General features: G+C 37.9%; 1 protein-coding gene across 11 annotated transcripts in view; it reads right to left on the bottom strand.

The window, feature by feature from the left end:
* Positions 1–17,828, bottom strand: part of CDC42BPA (CDC42 binding protein kinase alpha) — a 188,664-nt gene that overhangs the window by 7,933 nt on the left and 162,903 nt on the right. For 6 of the 11 annotated variants that reach the window (XM_075042495.1, XM_075042496.1, XM_075042500.1 and 3 more), the window contains 8 exons: positions 17,011–17,073; positions 15,504–16,097; positions 13,579–13,676; positions 11,867–11,951; positions 10,029–10,152; positions 8,605–8,722; positions 2,519–2,587; positions 2,193–2,378 (listed from right to left, as the gene is read on the bottom strand). In XM_075042495.1, the coding sequence (XP_074898596.1) occupies positions 2,193–2,378; positions 2,519–2,587; positions 8,605–8,722; positions 10,029–10,152; positions 11,867–11,951; positions 13,579–13,676; positions 15,504–16,097; positions 17,011–17,073 (1,337 nt within the window). Of the gene's footprint in view, positions 1–2,192; positions 2,379–2,518; positions 2,588–4,358; positions 4,493–8,604; positions 8,723–10,028; positions 10,153–11,866; positions 11,952–13,578; positions 13,677–15,503; positions 16,098–17,010; positions 17,074–17,828 lie in introns of those variants that run through there. The other 5 variants (XM_075042502.1, XM_075042505.1, XM_075042506.1 and 2 more) reach the window with 3 other exon arrangements.

The raw sequence follows: 17,828 nt of genomic DNA, 5'->3' as shown, positions 1-17,828 counted from the left end.
AGGCTGTGGGGCGAGAACATACATATAGGGTCTAACTAAACAGTTACGACACCTATAGGAAATTGTTTGCCTATGTTTCTCTGTCCATCATGCTGCTTGTTGTTGTTTTGGGTTTTTTTGTTTTAGTGTTCTGTTCATTACATTATAAACCTGAGCTTTTAATTCTTCCATTAAATAATATGACAGAATCTAAAAGCCTACTTTAATGGGCCATTGCCATTTTTCAACTTCCCTGTGGATTCCATGCTGTTTTGGTACCCATATCCCATCTGTACCTGGGACCACAGTCCCCTCGGAGGGAGTGCTACCCTTCTTAAACTAAAATCTCCAAACACAAATGGAGGATGGACAGACATGAAACCAAAACTCACAGCCTTGCTCTCCATATAGCTTGCAGCATCTCTACCCTCAAGCCACAAAGGAAACAAATGCTTTTCTTCATACAAGACTAAACCTCTAGTGCTCTAAGGACCCAATGGGTACAAGACCTTGACGCTCCAGGTTGCCCACTTCACTTTTTTTCTCCAATTTATGCTAGTAGGCTGCAACATTAGGATGAAGGATGCTCCTAAAGCAAAAATTAAGAGTTATTGTCTGAAACACCAGGTTTCATTCCTTACTGATCCCAGGGAGACTACTCACATGAGAAAGGGAAGGTAGAGTGGGTCACAGTCAGGTGATACATCACTGCATATTGAACACAGAAAACTTTATAGCACAGTTGGATTAAAAAAAACCTTGTTAAAACCAGAACTGAAATACAGCTTCAATGACCCTATAGTGACCCTCTAAGAGAAAAACAACTTTCAATTCAGCTTTTTTGCATTTCAGTAGAGCACTCCTCTTGTGCATTTGCATCTCTCCTCCTACCAGAAAAGCCAGGGTGGATGCAGAGCTGTCGTCACAGGGCACGTTTTACAAAATGCTGCAACTTCATTTTTGAATATTAATGGTTGTGACAATTGGGACTTCACAACAGTGACACATGACCAGACACGTGACATGACCAGTCAAAGCTTAGGTGTGCAGATTTGTTTCGGAGCCATATAGAAGAGATTAACTTTCCTCCTGCATTTTTAAATTCTCTCTAGGGTTGTATGGAGGTATGTATCCAAAAACCTTCCTGGTGATAGGGATCTAGAGCAGCAACCAAAAGGCACTCAAAGCAGTCTGGCAGTGAAGGTTTGCCATGCATGTCTGAAGGGTGTCCAAAGGCCACAGAAACCAACAGCAGTGCTTCCATTACAGCAACAGACATGGGTCAGACCCATACAAACCCTGAGCAACCAACCACCATCACACACATCTGCCTCACAGATTATTCCTGATTTATCTGCAAATCTGGCCCAAGCAGAACTGCAGGCCACAGCACAGTACACAATTACAATGCACAGCATGCACTTGTGTCCCTGTTTTCATATGGCTTGTATTTCTATAGGACCTAGCAACCCCCACATAGTCAGACTAGGATGCACAATACAAGAAAAAAGAAAAGACCACTTCCATTCCCCCAACTTACATTCCAACTGGAAGGGTATCTACAGAACAGTATCCTACCTCAGCCTCTGCTTAAAGCTATCAGGATTAAGAGGATCTACATCAGCAAGTTGCCATCATCTTTAATTTTTGATTTTGCTTGTACATGTTCTAACTTCACTTATTTAACTAGAAACTGTCTGAGGTACAACCTGTCTCCCTCTCAATTTGTGTACAGCACTGTGTAAAAATTCTTGCATTCTACATGATTTCATCGTAAACAGAGTTTGAAAGTTTCGTGCAACACAGACAGATCCAGAACCTTTTCCTAAGGCAACCTGATACACAGCATCCCACTACCGACTGCTGGAAGATGAACACTGTGGAACAGAGAACTCATCATTCAAAATTCCCACATCCTTCCTGGCGATTAAAAATGCTATTCTTGTAGCAAAACGTTCTAAAAATGCTATTCTCATAGCAAAAGGTTCAGCCCAGTTGTTATACATTTCTTACAGTCATGACGTATCGATTTCTTGGCATGTCAGAGCTGTGGAAAGACCACAGCTGATAGCAGAAAATAAATCAATTGGGACAGAAGAAAGTTAAGGGGTGAAGGAAACCGCTTACAAGGGTTTTTCTCCCATGTTAATAGCCAGGCAAAAGGAAAACCACACAGTGTTAGTAGAGTGAACACCTGACTCAGCCGTTCATACCCTCAGAGTCATAAAGTCTGGAGTACCGAGGACAGAGCGTGGAGGTGGGGAAAATGCAGGGTTTATGGAATCATAAGAGAGGAATTTTTCAGCTGAATTAACAGTCATGTGGTAGATGTGCTCAAAGTTGCTCGGAGAGGAGATCAGACGGGAGTGATGATGAGGGAATTGATAAGGGGAACGCTGCTATCAAAGACAACAGAGAGAGAAAGCAATGAAGGATGGTTGTACAGGTTACATCGGCAACAGCAGTCCACAAGAGCAGTCAAACACAAAAGGACAGCCAGACAGCAACCCTGCTTGCCCGTCAACACACAGGTTCTTACATTGTCACCCCCAGTCCTCTGAGCACCTTCCTTACATGGTGTCATATGGGCCTGCCGCCCTTGCTGTTGCTAAAACATTAAAAACAAATAAAACTTTTAACTCATTAGGAATCGATTCTAATATTTATTATTATTTGATATTTCAAAGAGCACCACAGTTGTAAAAGGTGCTTTACAGACAGTTGAGAAGCATCAGTTCCCTGCCTTGAGGAGCTTACAATCTAAAATAGACATAACACAAACAAAGGAAGGTGAACACAGGTGAGATGGTGTGGGGAGAAGAAAAGATGAGAATACACAACAGTTAAAGATCGTAAGAGATTTCCTTCTGTTATTCATGCATTTTAGTGATTCCATTAAAATTAAGTATCACCCGTACAACAGACACAGAGTATTTCTAAAGGGAGGGAACAGTGTTTGGACAGGATAGGGACACGTGGGAAAGTGAACTGGTTAGTGTCAGACAACTGGGACAATCTACTCTGCTGTAGACAGATGAGACAAGGCCTATGTCCTTCTGCACACTCACTTAATCCTCACAGTGCTTTAGCAATGAAGGGACTTTGCACTGCTGTCTCTGCGCTGCAGAAGATGAGGCCCTTAGCAGATAAGGTGCAAAAGTATTGGGAAATTCAAATGTTTTTAACAGGTCAACTGAGCAATGTGCTCCCAAAGTGTGACGTAAAGAAAGAGAGGGGAGAAATAATCCTGCAAATTAAACAGAAGTCACTTCTAATTTATCTCTACAAAATGTGCTGACACGAGTGCTCTTATAATTTAAAGTAATCTAAATCCAGATTTAATGGAAGAGTGTTTCAAGGCTCAGCCTCCCTCCCTGTGTCATCTGTACGTGTTCACCAGGTCAGCCTGCAAGGGGATGGTTTGCCCAACAGCCACCAGCAAATCAGAACACCTTTTCTAACTTCTAACTTTCCCTTCCCCTTGTCCAACTGATTTCATCACCTTAAAACTAACAGAGCTGAGTAACATTAGAAATGTTAGGACTTAAAAAAATAAAATATGGTAAAAATACAGCTTACCCCTCTGCTAAACCTAAGGCACTACTTTTTGTATGTGGAACGTATTAAAGTCTGGAAGAACATTAAGTCACATCCCAATACATATTACCAAACATTATTGTTACGGTTCTCTTAATTTCAGCTGGTAAAATCCAACTTTTTTTTTTTTTTCATACACACAGTTATTATGAGGCTTTGCATGTTAACCAAAACATCAATTACCACATTATGGCATATAAGACATAATATATATTAAATTGTTATTATTAGTAAGTTTAGCAGCATCTAAATATCAGTACAAGAAGCCACCATTCCAAGAATGGTCCAGGAAAGCAGACTTTGCTGAATTATCTGCTCAGCAAAGCCAGCTACGTTCCTAAAAGCCAATAAGGGAGAAAAGGGAGTCTCTAAAATCACAAGCTAAAAAGCAGAGGGTAGGCCAGCTGCAGACCATGAAAATATTTAGCCAGCATTCATGAATGTGAAAAAGCCACGATATGGCAACATTTTTAAAATGATCCTCCATGGAACTTTCCCCATGGACTCCGCCATTAGATGCATGCATGGGGTTCCCACTTTCTTTAAAGAATACCAAATATGGATAAGTATTCATTTACTATAAAAGTTTCTCATTTGAAACAAGCAAAGCTTCACACATCATCTAGAATGGAAGTATAATGGCTCATGTATAATGAGGTCAAACTGAAGCATAATGTTCAAATATAATGGCAGTCAAGACTAGCTTTTGTAGGTAAAATACGTAGGCATGCAGAATATGAAAGCAAAATCAATCCTGTACATCTGATGTACACAGAGAGGTGGTCTGTGCTGCAGTAAGTGCAGTTCCAGATTTCAGATCTTCACTACAAAGGAGCATCCACGATAAAGTGGCTTCAAGGGACAAGAGGGCAGAAGGGAGGCCAGACTGTACGGCCAGTTAATTGGTGACAGGCTGCTAGGGAAGAAAAACATGTAAATAAATAAGTTTGGGGATATACTAATAGGAATGATTCTAAATTGTACAAAGCAAGACAACGACCCAGATCTAGCACCCACATCAATAAAATACAAGTATGTACTGATTATGGCTCTGTTAATAGCAAACAAGAACTTCTGGTTTCTGTTATGTTGTAGCCCACAAACTTGCTTGTCAAAGCCAGACCCCTAAGTAGCTGCTCACCACGAAGACGGATGAAAGTTTGCAATTGCCTGATAACCTCTAGTATTTTCTCTCTTAACTCTGATCTCACTCTGAGCCTTGGGCATGTTCATTTATGCCCAAACATAGGGCTATAGTGAAGTCAAGGGTGTCCATTCACAGAGAAAACAACGTGGGACTAGGCTAAGAGACTGCAATTTGCCATAAACATATCTCACTATTCATGTCACGTGCCTCTTGCATACCAAGACCTTGGAAACAATGCACAGAGGAAGCATCTTTCCCCCTTGTGTGGCTGCATCAGCAAGGGCAATCATGCAGACAGATACATTACACATATGTAGGCATCTGATACAACATATCAAATAGCCTGAAAGAGTTTAAAACATTCAATTTATCCAATTTTCATTTTGTACATTTACAATACAAATTAAACTCTCTAAAGCTGGTCTTACAAAAGACATCCTTAAGAACAGTAGTGGGGAGAGAGCAAGGAAGCTCCCATTGGCCCTGCATCCACCAGGCAGTTATGCCACGGGTTAAGGCAGCACAAGTGTATGTCCCCTCCCGCCCACTGACATATCGCAGCCCAGCCACGCAAGGGCCATTGCTACCCGTTCTAATTCTGTGCTTCATTCAGTTTTTGGCATTTCCCTTGAAAAAGACAGCAGAGGCCAGTTAGTGGGACTGCAGAGATAAAGTGAATATGTATATATAAAGTGATTATGTATATATTCATAAATAAATATAAATATATACATATATATAAATTGCCATTTGCTTTATAAAGTTCATCCATGGATGCTAGATAAAAGCTAGGCTGAGCTGGCTATTTAGTTTGTGACTATCTCATCCAACAGAGATTAAAATACCTATTCTCTATTAAAACCTATTTATTACTAAGGACCCTTCTGCCTACGTAGCCATTTACTAACTTCAGTGAAAGCTCATGCTGGATAAACAAATTTGTATCAGTAGATCCAGCCAAATTTGAAATTGCTCAAATAAGTCAGAAGAAATTGCAAATAAAAAGGCCCACTCCATTCTTTCATACACTTTCTGCATTCCAGTATCTCATAAAAAAAGAAGCTATATCACCTAAAAAGTTGGATGAAGAGAATTTGAGAAAACTATTAGTCTTGCGCTACTTGTTCCCCCTAGTGGTAGCCCTCTTTAAATGCAAAAATATATTTTTATCATCTGCTTTCATAAACAGAAATCAGCATTTGCAAAGTAAAATGCTGTAATCTTTCTCATTTAAAAATACAATACTTTTTTTTCTGAAACATACTGATCTATTTAAAAATACAAAGAAGATGTTCCAACTGCAAAATCATCACACCTGCTAAGAAGCACAAAAAAAAAGCTATCCACCTTTTTGGAACAAGGTATGAATCTAGTGAAATAATTCTATGTCCTTGTAAACCACCATAGAGATGAACTGTACACAGGATTGGATGAGTATTCTTTACCTTGTGTACTGATTCTTCAGGAAATGTCCTCTATTTCCATCCTCTCTTTTAATGATAAATTTATCTTTCAAATAAAACATTAGACTCAATACATAACATCACATGCACACAGTAACTCCTTCTCTTCTATTTTTGTGCCTGAGAAACAAAGTAGGTAGTTTGGAACAGACTAAATGAAAACTCAGTCCAGCCAAATACCTTACAGGAAGCTGTTGGAAAAGAAAAAAGCTACCTAGACCAAAGTAGCTCTTGACAGAACATTTATTTCCTAATCTCAAGTTACACTTTCGAGTTCACGCATTTTCAAGCCCTATGATTAACACAATTCTGTACCCGTTAAGTTAGGAATACAACTACAATATGATATTGCAAGGAGCTGTTGGAAAAATACACGTCAGATTTGCTTTATCTACAGTGACATCTCCCAGCATTAAGACTGATACCTACTTGCAAAAAGGAGTTTTTATACTAACTTTAAAAAGAAGCTGCAGCAGTGGAACAAGTGCAGAAATCAATTCTATATTGTACACATTTTCTAATGTCTTCTCATCACTTTTAAGTGTGGAAAGTGACTCATGAATTTCTTACAAAATGTCGTATCGATTGGTAAGAAGCAAAGTACCAGTCCTAACTTCAAATATGACCTTTGAGCTAATACAAGGCTTGCGTAATTAGAATGAATTCAAAGCTAAAAGCCATTTAGAGATGACATAGCTGAAGAAATATTAATCCATGTAAGTCTAGAAAATCCCCTTCAATAGACAAAATCATTCCTCATTTTACACTTGCCAGATTTGGGGCTTGATTAAGAGTCCTTGCAGCTTTTGATTCCCATGAACTTTCAACTACTGATGGTGTGAAATGGGATGTCTTTTGCCCTGCCTTTAGCAGTAGCAGATTGTTTTCTCTGCTTGAGAAGAGCCAGAAATATTTTAAGGAACCCCCCAGAAATGGAAAAAGTAAATAAAGATTCTGATCTACATCCTGCCCTGAAGCCAATTATCATTCCTTCTTTAACATTAGATGTACGTATACTCACATCCAGGTAAGATAAACACTACCTGCCAACTTCCCTTGGATGTGTCATGTATTTTCTAGAAGCAGCTCCTTCATTATTTATTCATTTATAAACATACACACACACACACACACAATGTTGGGTTTTGCTCAATTGCACTGAATGTATTTGTTATTGAGAGGTTTCTCTGAGTGTCTCTAGTATGAGATTTAAAGAAAATCATTTCCTTTCCTTCCATATTCTCATCTAAGGAAAACACAGTGCCAGAAGGGCTCATGTACAATGTGTAGACTTTACGGTAAAGTGTAACATTAAAGTACTATTTGCTGCAAAAGTGAGGTAAAATGAGTATCCGAAGACCAGAGATTATGCTCCTAAACTCCTAAACTAGTGCAACTGCATGGCACACTTTATTTTCCAGTCTTACTGTTGTTTCCTCTGGGCTTTTCAGCATCTGAAAATACCAATTTCAGCATCAACCTCCTGCTTTCTGCACAAACTCCAAGTAATAACAATTACCATTTTAGACAGCACTTCTGTACTAATCCCTATGTCTTACGGTGGTACTCATATCATCTGTTTGATATCATATAATCTGATCTTTCTTACAGTGCTAATTAGCATCTTTTGAATCACATCTGTGTCATCGTAGACGAGTTTAGAAAACAATACAGAACACACAAACAAGATGCTCAAGGTAGCTTGAAGCAAGCAGTATGATACTCTCCTGTGAACAAAATAATTAACTGGTCTTTAGCTCATCATCCTGAGCATTTCCTACATAAGGTTTTGTGGAAACGAACATGTGTGTGTGCTATTACATGTCTTCTTTTTCCATTTTTCAACTTAAAAGGTTAATTTTTATGTAAGAAGTTCTGTTTCATTGAGACTAGTTAAATTGGAGAGAAAATGAAAATAGCATCTTTGGAATGGAAAGAAATTTGGGCACTATACACTATTAAACTGCTACAGTTCCACTGTCTGAGGAAAAGAGGCTGTAAAGAGATAGGCTAAGATGGAGTTAAAGACGGGAAGAGAAGAAAGGAATTGAACTACAGTTCACGGAGAAAGGAATTTCTCTTTCCATTCCACAAAGAATACAGGCCCAAATCCTCTTAATTTTGTCCTTTCATATAGGTCATAAAAATTATCATCAACACCGAGAGGCCAACCTGCCTTATAACCCAGGAGGCATTAGCCACTCCTGCTCCTCCCCTCGATGCTTAAGTGTCATCCTCTTTGTTTAAATTTTATCACATACAGCAGAGCATGTTCAGCTCCATTTCCCTAGTAACACTGCTCCTGATATGAAATACATCAACACTCTGAATATACATTTAAAATTGTACTTCTCTTTCTCTCACTTATTTGCAGCCTATGTTGCAGTCAGTCACTCTCACATGTACTTTTGTACTTACCATTGGAAGGTCTTTGAGAATCTGTATACCATCTCCTGGACCCATATGTGCTATGTGGTTAAAATTAGTTGGGTTAGAAATTAATTTATTTCTCATTTCTGGATCACGTAGCATCTCCCTGGAAGAGAAAATACTTTGTTTAGATGTTTCATTCGACGTAAGGATGGACATTTATAAAACATGTACAGCTTTGATTATCAGCTACTTTTAAATGGAAATTAACTATTTAACCATCTTAACAGTGATAAACCCTTGCTATCAGCACTGGCATGGACAAGCCTCCGGCTTGAAGAGGAGGCAAGGGGCCAGAAGAAAAGAATGCTGTTTACAGGCTAACAGCCCGCACCCAGTAGTTACTAACATTTAAAGAATATACAACCACTATGAGCTGATAAAAAGCTCTGTAAGATGAGTAAAAGCAGAACTCATTTGTGATGTATTACAAAGTGGAGATGAAAATGAAGTACCAAATATGAAAATAGAATTAAAATAATACTGCAGTACCTTTCTCAGTCTGTGGTCAGAATTAAAAGCTCTTCAAAATGGCAAGGATGCATTTCAGAACTCAGAATAAATAACATTTTAAAAGACCAAACCGCAATCAGCTCAGAAAAGGCAAGGACAAGAACTGGAATTTTGTCTCCACTGTACACAGCTGTTACTTTTCTTAGAGCCATAAAGAAAGGAAAGCTGGGAGCCAACCACCGGTGGAAGACGTTGGAAGTTAGAAAACTGAAATACTCAGTTCTTGGAGTGTAGCTTAGCACAGTAGCAAGTCATCTTTAGTGAGTGATAGTAAATGGTCAGTAACATCCTCTGTGAACTCTGTGAGTAGTGCAGACCTATTTTTATTGCCATTTAGGAAAGTAATTGTGGCCTGTTAAAGACTTCTATTAGAAACACATCCTGAAGTCCTATGTTCTCTGAAGAGGTGAGTTTTCTGAGATTTACAGAATGTTTATGTAGTTAAATCTATAAATCAAAAAAGCAGATGCCTTGGAATACTGCTGAGAGTAGAATTGCCTTCAGAAAGAAAAGCAGAACCAGAGTCTGAAAGTAATTAATCCATATGTATAGTTAGCAATGTAATCCCCTTTTACAAAGTGTTTATTACAGATATTTATATATACAGTATATATGCACACCTATGTACCTATATACAGTATGTGGAGACATGCATTCCAAATTACAGCTGTTTCACATAATTAATTTGAACTAATGAATACTTGTGTATCCAGTGCATATCCATATCCAAACTGGTATTAATACAAATTAAACATTGAGGATTAACACGGTAGTGACGAGACAGGAACATCTGAATGGGCATTCCAGAAAGCAACAAATGAAGTACTACATTGGCATCAGTCACTGTCCTTCAGGGCCTACAGGCATGTACAGAAGACAAGTACATGTTGAATACCGACCTCCTCTGCTGCATCCTCTCCTCCTCTGGTACTCTAAATGAGTAACGGCGCTTGTTGTTGATGTTTCGAACCATTTGCTTCCGGCTGTTATCTGATGTCTCAGGAACTACCAGTTCATCACCCTCTGAAATCAATATAAATATGATGATCCAGTGGGACAATTACTAGGTATTCATGGAATTTTAATTCAAAGACATTTTCTTCCTCTGCTCTTGCTAGTGCTGGACACCACCCATTTCCCATCAAACCTGAACAAATACTCCTTGGTTTATGGGTTTTCTTGGCCACTATCTACTCTGTTATATAGCAATAGACTTAACCCTTCTCACACACAAGCTGCCACAACTGTGTTCTCAAAATACCACTGATTAGTTCTTTCAAACAAAACATTTAGGTGGGCAGGAAAGAATCTTGGTCCTCTATCTCAAACTTTCTTTGGCAGCTCTAACTGAAAATCACTAGAACAGTCTTCTGCCAATTGTCTGGAAACTCGATGCAAGATTCTTTTTCATTGATTCCCTGCTCCAAAGAGGCTATTCCTTTTGAAATGTTTGAACACCGATATATTTTGGTGCAACTGTGGGAAAAGGGAAGATTTTTTCCACATGTGTACGTCTGGCCAAGGTGTTTTTAATGAAGACATGAAATGTACAGCAGTGATAATCATACAATAGGAGCATTACTTTGAATGAGTGCTGCAACCGCTCCGTCTTGTTTTATATATATGGAGACTAAAGTTACACTTAATAAGCTTGAACATACCCAACACCCACTGTTCACTGCCAAAACAGTTTTTGTATGGAACTGAAATCTCTTCTTTCCTTAACATCAACTGGAGATTTCATGAAGTGTGGAAACTACAAGTAGCTTCGGGAAAACACCTTGCAGACTTTTAAAGACATACACTTGGAGGATACTTTACTGTTTGGCAACCTCTTCTGAAAGACAGTGAAAAGCGTACAGGAGTAAAGCATCAGCCTTACTCACTTCTGATCCTATGCTCTCCTTTTTTTCTCTTCTGCTCTACTTTTAATGTTCAATCTTTATTAGACTTGAAAATTATTTATACATACTTCCATCGTATTGCTCCTCTCCACTGCTGTCATTCCTTTTGTACTAAATTTGCTAGCAATTTAAATAAACACGGAAACACTGCCAACAGCAGTGTATGTTTCTAGAGTGCTTATTTCTACTATTTTCAGAGTAGTTAAAAAAAAATTATAGCTTTTGATTGTTAAAACAAAGCACATGCCCTCTCCATCTAAGAGGTTAAATGAAAGGTTAAGGAAATTACTCAGGAGCATGGTTACAAAAATGGGCTCTAAAAAGAAAAAAAAAACCAATCAAAAAGACTCACAACAAAAATAGAATTTTGAAGCTAAAACTTTGGCACACAATCACATGTGACCCTAATAACAAGTTATGAATCTGTAATATTATATTACTTTCTGATCCTTGGGAAAGGTTTGTTTAGGTTAAGTATAATATTAATTTTAATGTAGTACTGCCAAGATCACTATTAAAGTTTTTAATTGTGCAGACAGCGTTCTGGCAGGTGATCCCAGATTTGGAGGGAGCATCTAGTCATTCTATTTTCTATTTCCAGTCTTCATTCAAGTCTTCACTGAATAGTAAAAAGGGAAAAAAAAGTTCACAGTAGCTGCCTAGCAGATATCATTGCAATCATTGTGGAACCTGTAAGCTTTGGCTTTCTCCGAAATTAACAAGCACACATACATTTGAGAGGTCACTTTCTACAATGCACAGATCCAGGCCAAAGAAAAATGGTGTTTCTAAACAAAAATTTGCATGATGAAAACTGCCTTCTCTTTACTTACCTGCCATTTTGTTTTTGAAATATATTAATCTAACTGTCTCCAGGCCCAAAAGGTTTAGTGATCCTTCTGTATTCAAGGGTCGTACCTGAAACAAGGAAAATCAGTCTCTGTAAGAGTAATAACTCACGTTTACATAGTGCATCTTATTCTGAAAGCTCCAAGGTGCATTATACACTCTATAAAAGGAGCACTGTTATAAAGCCAACCAGGGCACAGAACAGCATAATTGGCCAGACCAAAGCCTGCTCCACAGAACTGCAGGGAGCAGTGTCTCCTACCTCTAGTAACACACACCTGCTCTCAAGAATAACAACTGTGAGTCACTAAAGCTGCAAAGCAGAGTTAAAAACAATTTTAAACTTCTGTTTGGAGAATGAATACAGAGAGAGTTGCTTAAAATTCCACTTAAAGACATAGGCTTAACACCATTCCTCCGAGCATTTAAATAAACAGTTCTGTTAGAAGTCTACTTCATATAACAATTCAATTTTGTCTATTAGATGCACAAAGCAATAAGCAGTGCTTTACTTTCTGTTAGTATCATGTCACAATTACGCTTTGCAACTTGGTAAGACTATATACAGGTTGCTAAAACCTACTGGTATTTGTGATTTCCAACTTCAAAATGAAAGAAGCACTCCACTCTACTGAGTCTGCAAATTGTGTAAGAAACAAACTCTTCACAATAAATTGCCATTTTTGAGTCTCCTAGATATAGCAGTTCTTGTTTGTTGAAAGTAGCTTCACTTATTACATGGGCAGTCTTGAGCCAGATATTAATCAAAGTACTAAATCACATCCTGCTGGGTAGGAAAAAAATGCTCCAACTGCTTCATAACTCAAAGTTTGGACATCAGAAAGAGTAGAAGAAATCTCCTCTAAAAGGCCAGATTCTTCTTCTCTCCTTAAGATGGTTAATAGCTGAGCACCTTGATCTTTGCATTATTTATCCTCACAGCATCACCATAATATCCTGGTCTGCATCTGACGTGGGAAATTGATAGGTAGAGAGACTGAATGACTAACACAAGACCTCAAGGGCAATTTCTTGTAGTTCTAAGTTATTGGGATGCCAGTAAAGGAATTATGTTGACACTAATACAAAGTTGAAGTCAGTCTAAACTATGGGAAGAAAAACACTTCTCTTTTTTCTTTCCAAATACAGCTGAGCAAACACCTCCTAATTACCAAGGAAGTGTCAGTTTTCAAAAACTTCGTCCTTTTGATAAGTGATCTAAACCTGACATCTCCCTGGTTTTAATATTTGTACTGGTTGAACCAAAATGTTCTCATGCTACCTGTCTACAATGTTCTCAAGCAGCAGAAGATAGATTTTTGAAGGCCGCTTTAGTTATCTTAACATGCACCATCTTCTGGCAATAACATAGATGCAGTCAGTCCCAATGAAGCCATCTGCAATTAATACCAAGAAACTGCTCTCTACAATAATATCAGTAAGTCCAATATACTCATATGCTCCAGATTGACCATTCATCTAAAACAGTGAAACCACATGCAAAACACATTTCGTATCTTATATTTCAAACAAAAAGCACTAGTTTCTTTGCAGTAGCTCTTCCTTCAGTTCAATTACGTTTAAACAAGCAGTTTTAAGGATGGCTTCTAATGTGCTTAAAAAACCCGGTATGACTGTAGCAAAGCAATATTAAGTCTAGACATATTCTTTAACTTATACTGAAACAGCAAGTTACCTTTTTGAGCGGAATAGTCTGAATCCACTCCATGGAGTTCACGTCGAAGATATCAATTGCATTTTCACTGTACACAGAGAGGTATGGTGCATTGTAACCTGATAGGGAATGATTAGATATAGTGTCACGTGCTTTTATAATCATATTTATTTAAACCAGCAACACCAAAAAAAACTTAAAACCTCCACAACTTTTCTTTTAACTTTGCAGAACCAAACTGCTTTCTGAACTACAAGGGATTACAGTTTACTCTGCCAAACACTGATGTGGTTCAAAGTTTTTTTTCTTTTAAAAGCCCTATTTTTAAGAGCTTGTATTTTGTAAATGATGTGGTAGGAAAATATATTGTTGTTATTTAATAACTATCATTTGAATGAATTGAGTCTTTGGACTATACACTAAATGAACATCAGTTGGAACTAAGCACCATGACATAGTCATAAAAATCTTCATGTTTCCTTCTAGCTTCAATTCTCTCTTCTTATTTTCTGGATTGTAAAGAGAATTCTTGTGCTACTTATCTGGCACATTTCCCCAGGATGAAATTTGTTCCACTGGGACCACTTCTAAAGGAGAATTCATTATTTCCATGTCGGCAACAAGACTGCCATGGTCTGCCAAGACTAACAAGAGCATCCAATTTGTGTTTAAATGTAACAGTTTTTGCTATAAAATATACCTCCATTCTGAATTGGAATAACATCAAGTCACTTCATTTAAGGCAATCAAAAAACTTTCCCAAATATCAATGACCAGTATAGATGAACTACATGTAAAAATACCTGGTTTTCAATCTATCACAAAATCTTTTATTTTGATTCACTCATTCTTTGAGTCCACTGTAATAATCACACTCTTGCTGGAAAACCAGAAGCGACATATAGCCTGTTAAAGTTGCTCCTTCCACATTCAGAAGGGGCTTCACTCAAACAAGGTGAAACATTCCTCTCCTCTGCAGTGTGGCTGTATTGCTGTCACAGTGAGGTAAGAAGGCAGCCTATTTTAAAAATCAACATAAGCCTGGGCTCATTCACAGATACTCTGAGGACAAATTTGGCTAATCTTTATCTGCATTCACAAAGACATTAAAAAGAAGACGACAGGCATTGCAAGTTGTTTGTTTTTTTTCTCTCCAACCGTCACAAAGATAAAGCCCCAGCTTTGAAAAAATGTGCAATAAATGTTTTAACAGTTCTTGCTGGAAATGGAAATCTTGAAAAAATACAGTATTTTTCCCTTAAGGTTATGAAATGTATTTTCTATACTGCCTGCCATACATTGTATTTTGGAAGGGAAGAGGGAGACAGAGGGGGAAAAACTTAAAAACTGATTTTTTAAAAAAGCAAAGAGAGGAGATGAATGAGAATAGTGTCAACAAAAACTGCTGAGGAAGAGAGAAAGAAGGAGTAAGGAAAGAAAAGAAAAAAACTCAGTAAGTAGGAATAAACACCATTAGAGAAAAGCAAGTCAAACTACCAGATCCTGATGACTCTGAACATCAAGAAAGCTTGAACCACAATGGTGAGCCAAAGTACAATCAAATTTTAAGTCTTTAAGTAACAACAGTCCAGTATCAGTGGTAGCGAATGCATAAAGATCCCAATAGCCTCTGGAGGACCTGAATTTTTTGGCCATTTTAGAGATCAGGCCATGTGCTTAGAAACTGGGACACTGGAATTACAAATCCTGACCTTTGATTCCTCTTTGTATTACAGCAGTATAGGTCAGTTACAGAGTTGTCGAAACTAGCATAAATGAGATCAGGATTAAACCCTCTGACTAGATTAAAAATGCTGACAGAAGCAGAGAGCATTCATTTACCTGTCAGGTAACTATCCTTGAACTTCACTTTCTGTGGATATTAATACAAGCAGTGATCACTTCAATGTATAATAGCAAGTACACGGACACACACGGCAACTTACAGCAAGAAGATGGAGTTGCGGGCCACATCAGTTCTTGTTGTCTAGATCTTCGGCCCTGGCAGTCAACGTAAACCCCTACGCTGCTAAAACACAGCAGGTATTCTTTATTTGAGATTTCGACCGCACAGATGGCATCAGTTGGCTGCTGTGAGATAAATGATAGTGTGTGGTCATCTGGATGGAGCAGACTGTATGGGCTGCCTTCTCCGTGAAGGGGATATTTTAAGAAACCTGACTGGTAGCCCACACAAAGACGGTCACTGAAGATTGACATCCACTGGACGTTTCCCTGGACTTGGATCTCCTTGATCTTTTTGTGACGTGTCTTACTCTGATTCAGTTCATAACAGAGGACCTGCCTTTTCATAGCTACACAGAGGCAGGTAAGAGCTCCGTGGCGCACATGTCCAGAAACTATTGACTGACAGCCTTTTGTCTCTGCCAGCTTATAAAACTCAGTCTCCCTTCCATCCAGGGCAGCCATAGGGAAAAGCCGTACATGACGGTTTCTTCCTGAGATTACTGCAATGAGCTGTTCATTTGGGATAAGCTCAATCTGATGAACCTTCTTATTGTCACCAACACGGATAATCTCTAAAAAAAGCCAAAACAAAACCCCCCAAATCCAAGTAAATAATGTTGAAGTGTGAATTGATTGTAACATAGGTATTTGTAAAGATAAACTATGAAGGAAACCCAAGAAATCCCCTTTATTGCTTACCTGCTATATTAAAAAGTACAGAATCAAAACCTGTATTTTAGTAATACCAGATGTGGCAATGCTGGGTAGACCTTTGGCTTTTCCTCATCAGAGGAAGGGAAGAGCAGACTTGATGCAGTAACAACCACAGTATTATTTCAGTATTCATTTCAAAAACAGTTTATAGCCACAAAACTACCGAATAAAGGAAATCCCTCAGAGAACTGAAATATACAATTAAACATGTTGCTTGTTGAATTGTCTTGGGCATCTGTCGTTACATCTCTTTACAATACTGAACATAAGTTTTCATTTCCAATACCAAGGAGGAGGTTACAGAAAGGATCAAGCCAGGCTCCTTACTGAGGGGCACAGCAGGAGAAGAGGAGACAACAGTCACGAATTGAAATGAGGGAGGTTCCTACTGGATATATAAAGAAAATGTTTCATTGTGAGAATAATTTGCAACAGGCAGCCCAGATTGATTGTGGAATTTCTGTCCTTGGGGATTTTCAAGACCCGACTGGACAAAGTCCTGAGTAACCTGGTCTGAATTCAGTATTGAGCCTGCTTCACACAAGGGAAGAAAACCTTCAACTGCATTCCAGAGACTGGAAAGGATACTCAAACCAGAAAGCACACAAAACACCTTCTTGATTATCAGCTCTCACATGGGCTTGTCCAGTTGATAATATAGTAAATTGAGAAAAATGAAACCAGAAATTATTGTAAGAGAATAAAAGGTTACAAAGTCACTTTCTGATTATTTACTATTAGGGAAATTATTACCAGTTTCTAATCTCTTACCATCTTTGGTGACATGCACTACAAATAGCCCTTCTTCATTCCCGAGAGCTATTCTTTCATGGTCTATGATATTAAGAAGAAAAAAAAAAAAAAAAAAAAAAAAAAAAAAAAAGAAGGTTATTTTTCTTTGGAAATTCTTCTTCAACAATAGTGATAATTCTGATTAACGGAGACAGTTTTTTAACATCTTGAAATAAACAAATACAAAGCCAAACCCAACACATTCATGTAACAAAAAAACTATTGGTAACCTCCCAATCTTTCAGATTTCTGAAAAAATAAGTCTTTTCCCATTTCTCCTGTTACTAGAAGTAACAGCAAGAAATGTCATTTTTAACAAACCATTCAGAGCACTTAAGAGTACTACCAACTTTGCAATAACTGTAGTATCATATTTAAATAATTTAAATAATGAGAATTTAACAAATTGTATGCAGTAGCATTTAAAATGACTAATTCGTTCTCTGCTTTTACATTTTCTCTCTGGTCCCACAAGCAGATTTAGTAAAGTCAGTGACTTACGTCTATTCTATAGTGCTAATTTTGCCCAGTTAAGGAATTATGTTTAAAAAATAACAAAAGAGTAATGTCCAATTCTCAGTTGAAATCATTCATAATGAGTATGTGAGAATAGGGGAAATATTCCTAAGATCTGATAAAATACTGGGTAGTGAATTGCACTTCTCTCAAACCCCTACACACTCCCATATGGGATAAAAACACTACATGTTACTTTCTATTCAGTAGATAATGCCATTTAACTTGTTTTTTTGCAAAAAAAAGCGTGCTTTTAGCATACTTATTTTTCTTAGAGCTTA

This window comes from Buteo buteo, chromosome 12 (assembly GCF_964188355.1).
Source record: "Buteo buteo chromosome 12, bButBut1.hap1.1, whole genome shotgun sequence".
Lineage (NCBI taxonomy): Eukaryota > Metazoa > Chordata > Aves > Accipitriformes > Accipitridae > Buteo > Buteo buteo.
The sequence above is the reverse complement of the archived record's forward strand: the minus strand, read 5'-3'. Positions and strand labels throughout refer to the sequence as shown.